The 16,205-nt window shown below is 36.7% G+C and overlaps 1 protein-coding gene across 2 annotated transcripts; it reads right to left on the bottom strand.

The window, feature by feature from the left end:
* Window positions 1-1,059: 1,059 nt before the first annotated feature.
* On the bottom strand, window positions 1,060-15,776 carry LOC120176023 (MAP3K epsilon protein kinase 1-like). 2 transcript variants are annotated; one of them, XM_039182536.1, is made up of 24 exons: window positions 15,512-15,776; window positions 15,048-15,182; window positions 14,148-14,168; window positions 13,825-13,898; window positions 13,656-13,746; window positions 13,499-13,582; window positions 12,960-13,061; window positions 12,716-12,847; window positions 12,400-12,471; window positions 11,400-11,501; window positions 10,605-10,709; window positions 10,011-10,403; window positions 9,090-9,416; window positions 8,937-8,981; window positions 6,325-6,504; window positions 6,036-6,119; window positions 5,522-5,613; window positions 5,342-5,425; window positions 4,321-5,090; window positions 3,663-4,051; window positions 3,442-3,576; window positions 2,287-2,693; window positions 1,998-2,112; window positions 1,060-1,310 (listed from the first exon to the last, which is right to left on the bottom strand). In XM_039182536.1, the coding sequence occupies exons 1-24, from the start codon at window positions 15,569-15,571 to the stop codon at window positions 1,134-1,136; spliced, it is 4,176 nt and encodes a 1,391-aa protein (XP_039038467.1). In that variant the 5' UTR covers window positions 15,572-15,776; the 3' UTR covers window positions 1,060-1,133. The 2 variants fall into 2 exon arrangements, with proteins under 2 accessions (XP_039038467.1, XP_039038468.1); XM_039182537.1 differs by lacking the exon at window positions 15,512-15,776 and having other exon boundaries at window positions 1,134-1,310; window positions 15,074-15,176.
* Window positions 15,777-16,205: the final 429 nt, after the last annotated feature.

The following is a 16,205-nucleotide window of genomic DNA, read 5'->3' as shown; positions in this document are numbered from 1 at the left end:
CTTCACGATGCATATGGATGGCTATTACTTCCTATTCCTTTCGTAACATTCCATCTGTGTGTATCCAGAGCGTTGACTCGAGTTTCCCAATGGTTCTCTCATTAGTCATTTGCATGCATCCTTATTGTCAATTTCCGGTTCCCGTGCAACTTTCGAACATTCTCCATAATTCCGCTTCTAGAACAGAACATGCCCTGTTTGACTTGTGAAAGTTTACTTTCCACTCCCCATTCTCGTCCCTTATTACTCCTTCACTGGAGGCTATCCCATTTTAACTGTCGATTGTACCGTTTTTGTTTAGCTTCAAGATGTGGGGTTCGATCGAGTTCCTGCCCCTATGTGCTGATCTGAGTTTACCCATGTTGTTAGTGTGGCCGTTTTAGTTTCCTACATTTCAAGCATTGCAGAAATGCAAAGCTTAGAAATCTCAAGAAGAAACAAGAAAACGTTTATTGATTTAACTTGCTTTACACATCACCTATTTCCACTACTTATAGCTCAATTATAACAAACTCTAACAACTCTTAAAACCGTTTCCTAACAGCCTCCATATGCAGACTAATTAACATTCATTAGCTGCTTTTCAACCCACATGCATGATATGCACGAGCTGCTTCAACCCACGTGCATGAGTTACCTGAGGTATCTCAACACTACACTAGTCTTCTACTTCGTTCGATTACTGATTCCCTCATTATTTCTGAGTCAAATATACGTTTGTTTTTGTAGCCATTTAATTGTTTTTAACTGGATTTATCTTCACTCTATTCGGTCAGATGGGGCTAAAAGACGATCTCCTCCGTGGAATCTACAATTACGGCTTTGAAAAGCCGTCGGCGATACAGCAGAGAGCCGTCATGCCGATAATCAACGGTCGTGATGTGATTGCTGAAGCCCAGTCTGGTACCGGTGAAACTTCAATGATTGATAGTTTAAACACTAAATACGTATTTTACCCTTTAAAATAAGCCATTTTATCATTTCCTATACCCTGCTGGCAATCTATACGTGACCAAATAATTGATCAAAAATAAAAATTAGAAAAAAGATTAAAAAAAATGTGTAAACCAAGCCATTGCCTACCTAAAAGAATAAAACGTATACACAGGAGGGAGGAATCAGTTAGGTTTTTTTTACAAGACGGTGTTAATATGAAGGGCTTTGAGCAATGAAGTCGCCATTTGTTTCACTAACACTTGGCCTCCGGAACGCTGCCCGTCTCTCCGTTCCTCGATTAGATTCTGTAACTTCTGTGGTAAATCGTTCTCAACGATCAATTGTTTTGGTCGTGGATGGTGCTCGTAAACCGACTGCCAACACCAGAAGAAATCAGATCGAAATCATTCAAGATAAACCTCATCTTAATGCATCACTAAGGTACAAGTTATGAACCACAAAACTGTACAATGATACTGGTTTCTTTTCAAGTGCTCGAGTTAATAATATATCCTTGCATCAATACTGTAGTACAGTAAAACAACTTTTGGCATGAAACTAAGGTCTTAAAACAATATTCTCTACTCGTAAACTACTCCTATTTTTCATAGGGATGGCAAAGGGCGAGTTTTTTTTTTACCGACCCAAACCAACTTAATACTATAACAATAAAACCGACCTGAAACCCAGATCCCATTAAAAACGATCTGATACTATCAGATCGGATCAAGTTAGAATTCACGAGTTTTTTGTCATCCCTAATTTTTCCTTTTCTATCTAAATATATTTTCTGACTCAAACGGCACAGTAAAGGTGGAACAAACAATAATGGCGTACATTTCCCACCCACCGGTTTCTCCCACTTAAATGATTAACAAAGGGAAACACGTTTGTTTGTTTAGCTCGATTCAAGGAGCTTCCTAATGGTAGTTAACAAGAAAACGAACCACCTTAATGGACCTCGAGACACAAATTTTGATTGAAGGTTCTGGAATAGACCAGTGATTTGTAAACAAAATCGATAGCACACAGATTCTGACATGGGAAAGGATTGTACTGACCTTAATTAGTTTAAGTAGATTAAGGCGAGCAATAGCGTCCTGGTGATCCAACTTTGAGACTAGAAGAGGTGTCAAACCGTTTACAGCTAACGTTGTGTTTATACGGGACGATTTCCTGCATTCACAGAAATAAATAGTGTCAATTTAGAACCCAATTTTCCATACATACCAGTGAAATGGCAGAGGATGTTGTCGTATTGGTCCTTAACCATCAATAATCCAATCAATAAATGCACTGCATGCTCTCAAATGAACTAAGAAAATAATCAAAGGGTTTAGCATCCCGTACGTGATAATTTTCAAGAACGGGTCCAATATGTGGACAAAGTGTCGCTCCGGACAACACTGGAAAAACTTCACCAACTTCTGGATTGCTTCCTTCTTCAGCAAGGCTTGTTCCACCTTCCGGTTGTCATTGTCGTGAGCCAAGCAAACAGCAAGCGAGTCTAGCGCCGTCACAGACCAAATCTCGTCATCAAGCAAGCTCAAGTACACATCCAATCCACCATGCGCCCTCAACTGTTCCCTTGAATTACGTGATGCATGAGCCATGTCACACAGTAGCGGCAGTGCATGTTGTTTTAAGGGAGAATCTGACATTATGAATTTCATCAAATGTGGAATGATTCCGTTTTCTGCTGCTTGCTCCTGTCTCCTCTTATTTATCTTGCACAAGTTGAACAGTGCATTGAGGACCTTCAGAAGATATAGAAATTATCATTATCGTTATAATTTCACTGCCCACTAGCACCAGCACAAAGAGTGAAAATTCAACACAACCTAATGTAATAATAATCGGATAACAGAACTTTAGACAGAAATATGTCTCGTCTCTCGTGATTTAAAGCTGCAGTCTACACATTCGTATGCCAATCAACAAGCAAAAGAGTATGAAAAAGGGAAATAAATAATATAATTAGTAGGATCAATAGCACAAAAACTAATTTATAGTATTTTCTTAAACATCTGGTGGGTGCCAGCATGTTATAATCTTGTGTTTCGGACTGATAGTTCAGCTAATCCAAGGGGGGCTGAAACCTTTCAGCTCATCAAAGGGAGACTGAAACCTCAGGGATCGTTAGAAGAGAGATCGAGATCACTTTAGGGCTTTGAATAAAATCTGACTTGTAACTAAATAATATTTTCCTTTTCCTAAAATAGTTGTTCCCCAATAATGAAACATCCTTCCCTATTAAGGAAGGTAACACATCATATCATTTAATGAAGTCAGTCAACATTACTTAGAATTAAATCCATGAAATAACTACCAAACACGGAGAGAGGGAAGTAATGCAGACAACGTTATGAAATTAGCATAAGACACAAGAACGACTGAACGAGGTCTTTAAAGTCTCAAATAATCACAGCTGATAATTTGAGCAGAATACGAGATTTGCTAGTAAATGCATCATAAAGCATAATGATCAAGGATAATAAGGCAAACCTCATGATGCATTTGAGATACAAATGGTCCACATTCGAGTTCTAGATTTGGGATCAAATACTTAATTGCATCTGCTCGCTGAAGATTCTCCAAGCAGTTTGGATCCGTGGACAAATGATTAATACACTTCAGCATCTAAGAAAAATGGCGGTGAGTACAAAGAATGCATGAAGATTAAACACACCAAAATATAGAACGGGAAGCCAAAATAGTTTAGGTACCTTTAAAAGAATAGGTGGCTCTATGCGATTAAACATCTGGAAAAGACGGTTAAGCAAGCTTTGGCTACACATGTAGGATTTAACGGTTGTATCAGCTTGAGCAAACTCAAGAAGTAGGTCTGCCACCTTTTCAAGGTACTCCTTGGCAACATCTGCATTCATTGTCGATACCATGTTGGAAAGCAACCCTGATGATGTTGCACTTCCAGCTCTAGCACTTAAAACACCTGAGCCAGATAATACACCTGACGCAGTTTGAGAAGTTATACCGGATGTCAACGCTGTTCCTTCACTAACAGCTACTTGCCCAAATTTCTTACTCGATGTTCTATGTGAAAATCTAGGGGTAGAATCAACAATTCCAGTTTCTTTTCCACGGCCGGAGACCTCTGAAACCATAAAGAAATTCCCAGCCTTCAATAAGTAAAAGAATTGTCTTAACAGACAAAAAGCTCAGTGGAATTGCACAACTCCCATTTATAGGCAGCATGAATCAAAATGTCTCATGTTAAGCTAGTATTTCTGGTGTAATCTCTCAAGAATTTCACCAATTGCCAATGATAATGCGGTTATGGAAAAACGGTCACCCATTTACATACATATTTTTAACATCTAGAGAAAGCATTGAGCAGCAGATCAATCAAGCATGAATGGGTACCTGCAAATTCAGCCATCAAGAAATCCAATTCACCGTTGACTTTTCTGTCATTAGCATGTAGCAGAGGCAGTATGCTTTCGTGTTTCTCCAACCCCGGCAGGTGGCACACATACTCCAATTGCTGTTTAGGAGGCTCCTTGTCTAATAAGCTAAGAAGAGGTCGAACTTGCTCTACCGGGGTAGTTACTGAAGTTGGATATCCATTTGAAGGTCTGTCCAAAGATGTCCTGTTCACAGAGTTACTTACCTTCTGCCGTCTGAGGTCCTCTGCTCTATCAGGATCAAGTTTCCATCTATCCAAATTATCTTGCTCTTTGGAAGCTGAAGATTCTCCGGAAACTGAAACATCTAATGTCCCATTGCTAGATCGAGGTCTGTCGCCATCAACAGCAAGATAACGTGGATCTGGCAGATTAGTATCTGACCTCTGAGAATGGGAAGTTGAAGCCCGTGAAAGTTCTATTGCTCCAGCTGGAAAGAAATGCTCTGTCATTCCATGCCTCACTTTATGGATATCAGATTGATCAGTTACCGAGACTGGAATCTCATTCTGGGCAAACAGAGGATAACCGGAATCTAATCGACCAGAATGTTGTCGTTGAACTGAACCATCTACAAGTCGAGCTGCCTCATTTAAACTGTAAAGAGTATTAATAAGCCTCAGTAATATCCCATTCTTAGCAGCTATCTGGCAGAAATCATTCCTCGGGGTTGATCGCTGAAGCTTGAAGACCTGCCACATGCCATCAATTGCTAGGTGAACCATTTCCCTGTGCAAGGAGCAGGAAATGAGCATTTTTTCAAGTATAGAAAGCAAACACACTGGAACATTTAAAAACATAAAAATTCAAAAGGGAGAAGGGATAGAAGAATAAAAAATGGGATAGAGAGCATCATAAAGTTGAGAATAATAATTTTCAGAAATTGGTTTTAGAGCTTCCAAAAATAGTATACAGTCATTATCTGTCTTACACTAGATTGCATATCATCTATGATTACATCAACAAACTGGCACACGAACCTGTACTTTGCATAATCAGCCTCTAAGAAGCCAACCAAAACCGGGATTCCTCGGCAAGCTACAAACATCTGCAAAGTCAATGAGCTATAGAGAAGGAATTAATAAGGTCGGTATAATTCATTTCTCTCAATTAAAAGCGATATTAAGCAACATAGATAAATAAAGGAGAAGACTCAACACCTTGACCGACAAAGCTCCTGAAAGAAATAAGCTGCCTCCATCCTAATTTCCCGAGGACGATCAGGACCCGCAAAACTCATAACCAAAGGGATCTATAATGTAACTTGAAAGTGAATAAACAGTATAAATACTACAATAGAATTACTCTCTCCCTCCCCTAGCGCATTTCAGTTCAAAAGATCAATCCAAAGCGACAAAAACACAACTGAAACATATATACAAACAAGAAACTTTACTCACATAGATTACAACCAAAGGATTCTAAAAACTATGGAGATGCCTCATAGAGGGGAGGAAGATGAAATAGAATTCTCTTTTAGGTTCCAGCCTATGAGAAAATGTGTAGCAACTGCACACCTTGCCCACTTTTCTATATGTGAATAAATAAAGCTAAATGGTCGAAGAACTTACAAAGCCAACAAGACATGTGAATAAATAAAGCTAAATGCTGTAGAACTTACAAAGCCAACAAGACACATTTGAATAAATAAAGTTAAATGGTCATAGAACTTACAAAACCAACAAGACAAGCATTCTCCTGGAAATCAGTGTTTTCTTTCACAATATGATTAATAAGTTGAAGCACTGAACATGTAACCTGCAATTGCAGTAAATATTAACATTGTCAGTTGGTCCTCACCAAGCCAATAAGCATTGGTACGAATCTAATAACTTTCTCTTTTACCCCTTTTCTAGCTAGGAAGACTGAAAGAGGGAGGTTATCTTTTTCTTTTTGATTTATTTTTTAAAAATATGTGGGGGGTCTGGGTGGAGAGAAGAAGAGAGCCTCATTATTAACATACACGAGTTTTTGGGACATCAAGCAATTCCATTAGAGGCAGTAAACCACGCTGGCTGAAAAAAACAACTTTTTGTTCAGGGCGCTGTCGGAAGATCGCTATGAGCTTCTGACATGCAGTAACAATTGCATCCTCTGATTCCTCTGGTCTTAGTGAGCCAACTAATCTGCTGAACTCAACTGCCTATAGCACAAAACGAACATAAGCTTTTAAATCTTTCCACCAGAAACAACAATAATAAAAGAAAATTTCCAAATAAACAATTCGACAGAAAGAAATTCAAAACATACACATGGAGAGGACGCCAAGAATCAGATAAGTACTGGGACAAATTCATTATTTTAGTTATAAAATCATATATTTTCATTATGATATCAGGAATATAACTTCATTCATAAATCTTAAGGGGGGGAAAACTCCTAAAATAACCTAATTAGTATTCACAAAGCATAGGAGTATCAGCACTGGAAAAATAATAATAGGTTTGAGTATCCACTTGCCATGAGACAGCAATTAAACTAAATTGTATAGCAAAGAAGACAAAGAAAAGAATGCAGCACACACAGCAAAAGGTGGCAGTAATAGTATATTATAATTTTAAATAAAAAGATTTTAAAATTTGAATTTACGAGATTGAACTTAACATCAAGACAGATGGGTGACATCCATTAATAATGGATAAATAAAAGCAACCAAAAGATTGCACTTTCTACTAACAAATGGGGTAAGGTTGCTGATTTTAGAAGTTTTGAATTGAATGGTTGGGTGTGGAACATTCTAACTAGGAGGAATTTGTCTGATTGGGAATTGGATCAATGGATGGATTTGATGTTGAAATTGAAGGATATAAAACTCTCAGATTCGGTTGAAGATTTTCTCTCTTGGTCTACATGTGGTGATGGGTTGTTCTCAGTAAAATCGTGCAGGAGTGCTCTTGGAAAGGAAGCTGGGGGTAGTGATCTGTGGTCAAAAGGGGTGTGGTTGGGTTTGTCCCCGCCTCGTGTAGAAGCTTTCCTTTGGCAGTTAGCTCATCAGAAAGTTGCAGTTAAAGTGGAGTTGGTGAACAGAGGAATGTCCTTAGATGAAGATATCCTCTGTCCTTTTTGCAAGAAACATGAGGAATCAGTGCAGCACTTGTTTATTACGTGTTATGTAGTTTGGGAGTTATGGAATAAAGCGGTAAGCTTCTGGGATTTATCTATAGTGTTACCACAGGACCCTCCTTCTTTACTTAACTAGTGGGGGAGTTTGAGGGTGAATTCATTGATTTAGAAGTTTATCCCAGGAGTCGTTATTTGGTCTATTTGGAAAGTAAGGAATGCGATTGTGTTTGAAGGATTAACTCTTGATAGGCTGTCTCTCTTTTTCATTGTAAGATTTAGGTTATCTAAATGGTTCCTAGCCAAGTATCCTAAATTTTCTATACAGGAGGATCTGCTCATTGGGGATCCATCACTTGCTGATGGTATTTCTGTTCCTAAAACTAAGGATTATTCTGTGCTTTGCTGGCTCCCCCCTGTTGATTTCTTGAAGATGAATGTTGATGGAGCTGTGAGGTTAAACGACTCGGTTGGAGGTATTGGAGGCATTTTAAGGGACTGGAATAGCTGCACTCTTATGACTTTTTTAGAGAATATTGGTCAAGGTCCCCCACCAGTTGCTGAATTAAAGGCTATTAAAAGAGGCATTGAAATTTTTTTGGCTTCACGTTGGTTTGCTGTCAGTAGGTTGATTGTCGAGAGCGATTGTAAGTCAGCAGTGGAGTGGATCCATTCCCCGTCTTTGGCTCCTGTTTTCATCTTGCCTCTAGTTAAAGAAATTTTGTTGATCCTTTCTGAAAAGGTGGTGTTAATTAGGTTGATTCCAAGGGCTTGTAATGGGGAGGCAGATAGTTTAGCTAAGAAGGGGATTGGCTGATTGTACGATTATAGTTGTATGTTTTTTATTTTTCGGTTAGTAGGCTTTTGAATAGGTGGAGTTGTTAAGTCTTATGTAATCTCTTCTGGTGTAATTGTTAAGTCTTATGTAATTCTGGTATAGTAATAAAATGAGGCACTCTTTTCCTCCCTCCACTAGTTGATCCTTTCCGTTAGGAAAGGGTTATCTATGAGGGAGGTTTTTAATGAGGCCTCCTATTTCTATAAAAAAAAAAGCAACCAAAAGAAACTTGAACCTTGAACAACTAAACCTTCTCTTAAGAATAGCAGGAAGTAAAATTTTTAATTTGTAGTGTTTTGGAGATGAAATATGAAGATAGATTCAGATACATAAATTTGACACATGTATACATTAAAAATCATGATAGCAACCTACAAAGTTGAACCGAAATCCTGTTGTAGTCAGAAGCTTTGAAAATACAACTATCAATATAGATATGATTACAAAACTCTAACAAGATGCTGCACATGCTGAGCAGTATAAAAGTTTTAATAAAGTATTAGAATCGGGATGCCAAACTACAGTAAGGATCGTAACAATAGTAGATTAGAAAGCCTCAATACACTTTGAAATAAAAGGTGCATTGCCCAACTGGAAGAAGAAAAAACAGGTTATATAAGAGGATTCCATTACAGAAAAAAGAATTTAAGTCACTATTTACTAGTGATGATAGGTACCTGTAAGGGAAATAGGTTCTCAGCGGGTAATTTATCATCAAAATCCTGGCCACAACACAATAAACAATAGAAAACATCATGAGGTTCATGTCTTATGGCATCACATAAACATTGCACTGAAAACATACAGAGCAAGTATTATTTTTAACATACCAAACCATCAATATCAATTACATCATCCTTCAAAACACCCATCATTAAGCGAAGCAGGTTACCACCACCATTTGACTGACCCATTTCCTCTTCCATTTGTTTCTTAGCAATTGTATCTCTTAACTTCTTAGCCAGGTCATTTTTTCCAGTATCAGGCACAATACCTTGGTTCACATTTGATGCAGATGAAGACGTTGAAGCTTCAGTTGATCTTCTCTCCACGTTTTTATCCAATGGATGAAATAAATCATCCAAGGAAGCATCTCCAGGAGGATCACTAAATCTAATTAGCTCATTCCCAGTTGAGGTCACTGAAGGTTTTACAGCCTTAAAATGTAGGAGTCAAATTGTAAGATTCCACTTTTAAATGTATTAAGGAAACCGAAAAAGGTCACAAAGGTGAATGGTAAAAAAAATGTGACAAGTAGTGCATAGAATTGATAGAGGATTTACAAAAGAGAATCATAGATAATATTTCAAAGAATCCAGAAATTTAAGGACCACTAATAAACATTCTCCAAAGGAAAAAGAGGACCAAGGGCATAAAAGAAAACTCACCATTATAACCATCACTATAAATATGATCTAAGCAACAACAAGAAAACATGCAAAAATATATGCAATTGCTGGTAAGTTCCTTGTACATCTTTAAAATCTAGAAGAACAGCTTCTTCTTTTTCTTTAACCAAACCATACAAGTGGAGAAGATATTTCATAGAGATATATGGTTCATGATGTAAGAGAAACCAAGATAATTCAACCAATACAAGTATACAAGCATGCAACTTAGAACTCACATGAAAACATGCATAGAAATGTCTGAGCAGTGCGTAACAGAAACTTCAAGGGAAACAAATATAAATATTTTAAATCTAACAATTTAATTATTTCAGAAACTAGCACCATTGCATGAAGCACTACCTTTTGAAGACCAGCATTCTGAGTTATAGGTACAAAAACCAATGACTTATTCTCATTATCAATTTGATCCCTGTTGCCTCTCTGTCCTTTTTCCATATGTTTCCCTCTTGATGGTGAGCCAACATTACCATTCATCATCGCTTCATCTTGATGTGATATCTCATTATTCTGACCAGAACTGAGGGCAGCCACTACATTCTTAAAAGAGAGTCCACCAGGACTACTCTGTAATGATGGTTTCTCATGAATGGCTAAGGTTAGAACCTGATCTGATTGTAGATCATCATCTAAATTATTCATCCTTCCTTCACTCGGAGTATTATCTGCAGAATGATCATGATCATACTTGCTTCGATCTGTAGCCTTCGTTGACGATACCTCTTTCCGAGAGCTCTGACAATCAAAAGATTAATTCATTAATGCGAGAAAATCAACATCCTCTTGCATCAGTCTATCTGAAAAACTAAACATTGGTCTTCAAAACACTTGAACATTATCAATTTCAAATTTTCTTTGATAGATATTTCTCTTGTAAATTTTAACTTCAGCTAAGGCTTGCTACCAAAAAAAGGTAAAGGCCAAAGAAGTTCTCACTAATTCAGATGCCTCTACTTTCTCCGCAGGAAGATTCTCTTCGGTACTCTTATTATCTGCATTAGAGGTTTCTACATCTGCTGCAACATCTTCCGTGATGTTTCTACCAAGGAACAGAGAACCAGGGAATAAATGATCATGAGATAAAATAGGAGTAAACAGAACACAAAGTGAAATGGTTAAAAGGTATTGGGTTGTCAACCCTGCAAAGCAGCAAAATGTAGGGTGTTTAATATCTTTATGAGCTGCTTAAAATATGAAGGGAAAAAGGCCAATATTAATGCCAAGTCAGAACAAAGGAACGTATCATATAAATGAATATAACGCTAAAGCCACTTGTAGCATGCGTAGCAAGTTTATAGTAGAAATATTTTTAAGCAGATATGTCCTCATAATTTAGTACGAAAATTGAACTACATTCTGGCTTTCAGAACAAAATATGGCAACATAAAACACCTCAAAGAAGAGTGCAAGAGTAAAACAAGATGTAAGGCTGACAACAAAGCATGTATATGTAAAATAAATATTACATCCATCAACCGATATATTGTTTGCATGATTAAAATAAAGAATAAAAAAGCAAAAACAAATTGTAGATATCTTGTAAAACAAAAAAAAAATCCTAAGCACACAAATAGATGTGAAAAATAGTTTAGATTAAAATCAATCAGAACTCTGATTATTCGATCAGATCAGTTATTGTAGGTGTCTAGGTGATAAGGGAGACCACATAGACTGACAAAATCCCAAGGAAACTCCCAAAATACATTACACACGCCTACTGTAGCATATATACCTAATGGTTCCACGACGCAAAGAAGACTGCAAAGCACGTCTGCAATTCCGTATCCAAGGGTGAGAAAGAAGCGTTTTTGCATCAGGCCTCTGTCTGGCATCCTGAAAAATAAATGAAGCCTCATTTAACAAGTTAACAAATTTTTTTTTGATAGGAAATAGGCCCCATTAAAAACCCCATTCTTAGTTATTGTGTTGAAAAAGCACAATAACCAAAGGCAAGGGAAAAGGGTGCCCATAGTTTATTACCAAACATAGGAAATACAACCAGACCGACACACACAAACAAAGCCGACTTACAACAACCCTGAAACCCCAAACTCACCAAGCCACAACCTCAGCACTCACTAACCTATTCCAGATTTAGCTAAACAGTCAGCTTCCCCATTAATACATCTGCTAATATGCCTAAGAGAAACACTAAACTGCAACACTGTCTTCTGAATTTCTTTGATCAAGTCAACATAGAGAACCGGGCACAATTCCGGGCTGTTGATCCATTTTAGAGCAAGAAAAGAATCACTTTCCAAGATCTGTGATGGTCTAATCAGCAACAATCATCACATTGGTTGACGTCCACTAAACTCGAGTGGTTATCTTATAAGCTAAGGACAAAGATGGAAGGCCATATATTCTATTAGCCACATGACTTTCAATGAGTATGAAATTTATCAAGATATTATATTTTACTTCCATTTTGTTAATTTTATTTCATCTTGATGGTGGCTCCCATCTCAAGATCTAATGGCTAGAAGAATGTTCACTACTCATTGTATAACTTCAAGAGTGTCACCAGTTGCTTTTGGTCTTCATGGATGCCAAAGTTACAAGATCCAAAGAAGTCTCATTCCCATCAAAATGGATCTTTCCTGACTAATAACTAAGAGTATTCTATTCGTTGCAAAACCAAGCATGTCTGTCTCATGCATGAGCAGCATGACACGCTTTAGAAAGGTCAGACAATAATTTACAAAGTTGGAGCTTCATTCATCTTCCATACCTTCTTAAAGCACTGGCGCAGAAAATCAGTGATGTCTGGAGATAGGCTATCAGGTATTGGGGGATGCTCATCCTGAGAGGAAGATACACATATTGAAAAAACACACATGTATATGTATAAAGAAGAACAATTTAAGACAAGGCAAAAAATGAACTTGCTAAAGCTTTCTCCAGCAGTGAAAAAAACATGCAAATATGGAATGTGAACAATAGGGAGGGTCCATAAAGGATAGAAAGAAACAGAGAAACTCAGATAGGAAGAATTTACTCTTATGATTATATATTGAACAAAGTAAACTGCACAGATATAGACAAACCTGCACAATCCGAAAGAGAGCTGGCATAGGTTGGAGATCATAGTATGGAGGCACACATGTAAGGAGTTCAATCACAGTACAGCCAACACTCCAAATGTCAGAAGCCGCACAAACCCCTGACATTTCAATCACCTGAAATATAATTTAACCTGTAAGAAAAGCATCCAATATATACCTAAAATAACAAACACAGGAGAAAAGTAACAGGATAGACAATTAATAGCCACATTCCAATTATCAGTACCTCTGGGGCCATCCAATATGGTGTTCCAACAACTGAGTGTGTGTTAACATCAGCCTCATTTAGTTTCGTTGCAACACCAAAATCTGCAAGTTTCACCAGACCCTGAAAAGAGAAATTAAGTCAAGGGTAAGTTGGGGGGGAAACCAAGAGAGTCCACACTCCACACCTAACGGCACAACTATCAAAACCAATCTGAACACAAAATTGTGAAGATAAAACATAATGAATCTGCACAACCAAGGACCCTGAGGTGAGGCAATAAAATATGGCCCAAAATTCAGCATTCTGCAGGTGTTTCACTCAAGGAAAGTAAAGCAATTCAATTTCATTTATCTTAGCATATTTTTCATCACATAATTAGCCAAAGTTAAAGGAAACAATATGAATTCAAATTTAACTTGTCTAGATAGCCGAATATTAAGGAGGTCAAACGGTATCTCTGTCGCCATGCTCAAATTTATCACAATATAATCACTAAAAAATGACCCTGAAATAGTAAATAAAACTCACTAAGGATATAGAAATAGTTGTTGGGTTACCTCTTTAGTCGTCAGAATATTAGCACCTTTAATATCCCGATGGATAACACCTTGTTCATGTAGATAAACCAAACCTTCCAAAACCTGATTAACAAGTAGCATATTCAATGATACTTTACGGCAAAATGAAGCAATAAATACAGAAATAAAAACAAACCTGAGCAATATAAACGGCCACCAAAGATTCTGGAAACGGCCCAAATTTATTTGGCTTGATAATGTTTGCAAGTGAACCATTTTCCACATACCTATGGAAATGTAAAAGCAGTAACTACAAGTTCCTAACAGCTCAGAGAATACTCCAATCACAATGTAAGATTGCTTACTCAAGAATTATATGCAGGTGAGTCTTTGTCTTTGATGACCCAAGATACTTCACAATGTTCTTATGGTTCAAATTCTGCAAAGAGTTTCAAATTTTAATTAGCATTATCCAGCCAGCTGCAGACAACTACCATGGAGAATGGAAGATGACCGGAAAACAGCAAAATGGGATTAGGCAAGACAGTTGCAACACAGCCAGCAGACAGTGAAACATCTTTAGTGCACATACAGAAAACTGATATCCATCAGATATGCATGTGAGCAATTTGAGGTAGCAATACAACAAGGGAAAAGTCCAAAAAGCACCAATACTTAAAAAAGTTACCTTCAATAAATCGATCTCTTGCTGCAATGTTAAGCCATTCCACCGGCCAAGATCATTCAAAAGAAAAAAGAAACTTGTCAGCCTCATAAGGCTACTGAAACTAGAAATAGTAAATGCATGCTTCAAATGTAGCATTCCTATGGACCAAATATGAATACAGAAAAAATAAAAAATTGTTTCGATTGTACATGTCTATCACCTAACTTTTAGAGAATATTGGACATATAAGTTAACTACAAAGTAACAAAGGACTAGAATGATAAATGCCCTCTGAATAAAACAGCAGATTTCTTTGGGACAAGGCAATTTTATTAACTCCTGGAAAACATTTGCATATTCATTAAAAGCAATTAATAAGTACTGAGAAGATGTTCAAATACTAAAATCCAGACTCCCAATTGCTTACACTTAAGATTTTCTGTTAATAAGATGTAACTGATGTACATGAGCAGGTTTTTGAAAGTGATCAAGACAAATACACTTTTAAGTGTAGCGATTCATAAGTAGCTTTGATACGAAAAAAGCTTATCAAAATAAATCAAGCTTTATATATCCAGGGAACAGACTATAGAGTATCATGAAAAACAAAGTTAGATTGCTTCTTTTTGTCAAATAAAAATTAATGGAAAACATAATAAAAACAAAGAACCAGATCAACCCAAAAATATATTTTCAAATAATCTTTCATCCATCAAAATGCCTGAAAACATAGTATAACCTATAACAAAAAAAGTAGTAGAAAGCGACAGAACCTGACTGCAGTTTAACAGATGGACATAACTACTAATGTGCAGACCAACATGGCTAAATCCTATCTACAGGCAATACTAGTGAACTAGCAAAACCACATATTGATTTAAGCAGTTAAATTTCAGAAATAAAAGAAATATAAAATCAAACCATTATGACATTGAGGTCCTCCTGAACAATATTCTCCAAAGAAACTTGTTTAATTGCAACAAAGTCCCCATTCTCCAAATCCAAGCCTTTATAAACACGCCCATATGCACCTTTCCCAATTTCATCACCAAGCATCTATTCAAAAAGATAACACAACACAGAAACTTCAAGATTGCAGTAAATAATTAACAAAAAAATAAGGAAGAAAAATGATCGCGGGAAGAAAGTTAGCTTCCAAATTTCGAAGAATTAAAAAAAAACAAAATTAACTTTTTTCCGTCAACAAATTGAAAAGTAATTTGCATCCGAATCATTTTATTTAATAAAAAACTACAACGTTTTCGCACAAATTTCAAAATTCGAATTTTCTGTTCGTTCTCTCGAGATTCTAAAACGAACGAACGGATAATAACAGGAGGATTAAAAAAACGAAAACAAAAATAGAAATATGGAAATTGACATACGTATTTGTTGTCCAGAGTTTTGGATTTGGGGAAAGGGGAAATAACTGGTTGGCGAGACATTGCTCTACGCTCGTATCCTTCTTCTTCGTTTTTTTCCGAAATGAGAAACAAAAGCAGGCGCTCGCTGTTTAAAGGAAGACTAGAAGAAACGCCTCATGTTTTGACGACGGTGTTGAGGATCGAAGGAGGAATCCAGCGATGAGGCCAGACTCCATAACGCAGAAAAGGAAACGAAACGGAAAGACGAGAAATCGAGGGAAGAGAAGGAAAATGGAGCCAAAGGGGCCGGTTATCATTGATGATACGATGTCGCATTTGGAGTTTGGATGTGATAATAATGATAATATTGTATCATTTCACAGGGTGGCGGGGCCGCAGGGGCGTCAAAAATGGGGCCAAATAGTAAAATTATTGTATTATAATTATAACTAGTATTTATTAAATTTAATGATAAATTTAAGGAAAGAAAGATGAGAATTATTTTGAGAGTTTTAAAGACAAGTAAATGCATTAATTTATTTAAATAAAATCAAAATCATTCGTAGTCGAATTTTAATATTTTCACAATAATAAAATCAATTAGATATTTTATGGAACAATGTCAACATTTCATGTCATAGGTAAGAATAAATAAGGATAAAGACTCAAAATCAAGGGATTTGAAACAATAAAAAAATGATATTTATTTAATTTA

This window comes from Hibiscus syriacus, unplaced genomic scaffold (assembly GCF_006381635.1).
Source record: "Hibiscus syriacus cultivar Baekdansim isolate YM2019G1 unplaced genomic scaffold, ASM638163v2 tig00112225_pilon, whole genome shotgun sequence".
Lineage (NCBI taxonomy): Eukaryota > Viridiplantae > Streptophyta > Magnoliopsida > Malvales > Malvaceae > Hibiscus > Hibiscus syriacus.
The sequence above is the reverse complement of the archived record's forward strand: the minus strand, read 5'-3'. Positions and strand labels throughout refer to the sequence as shown.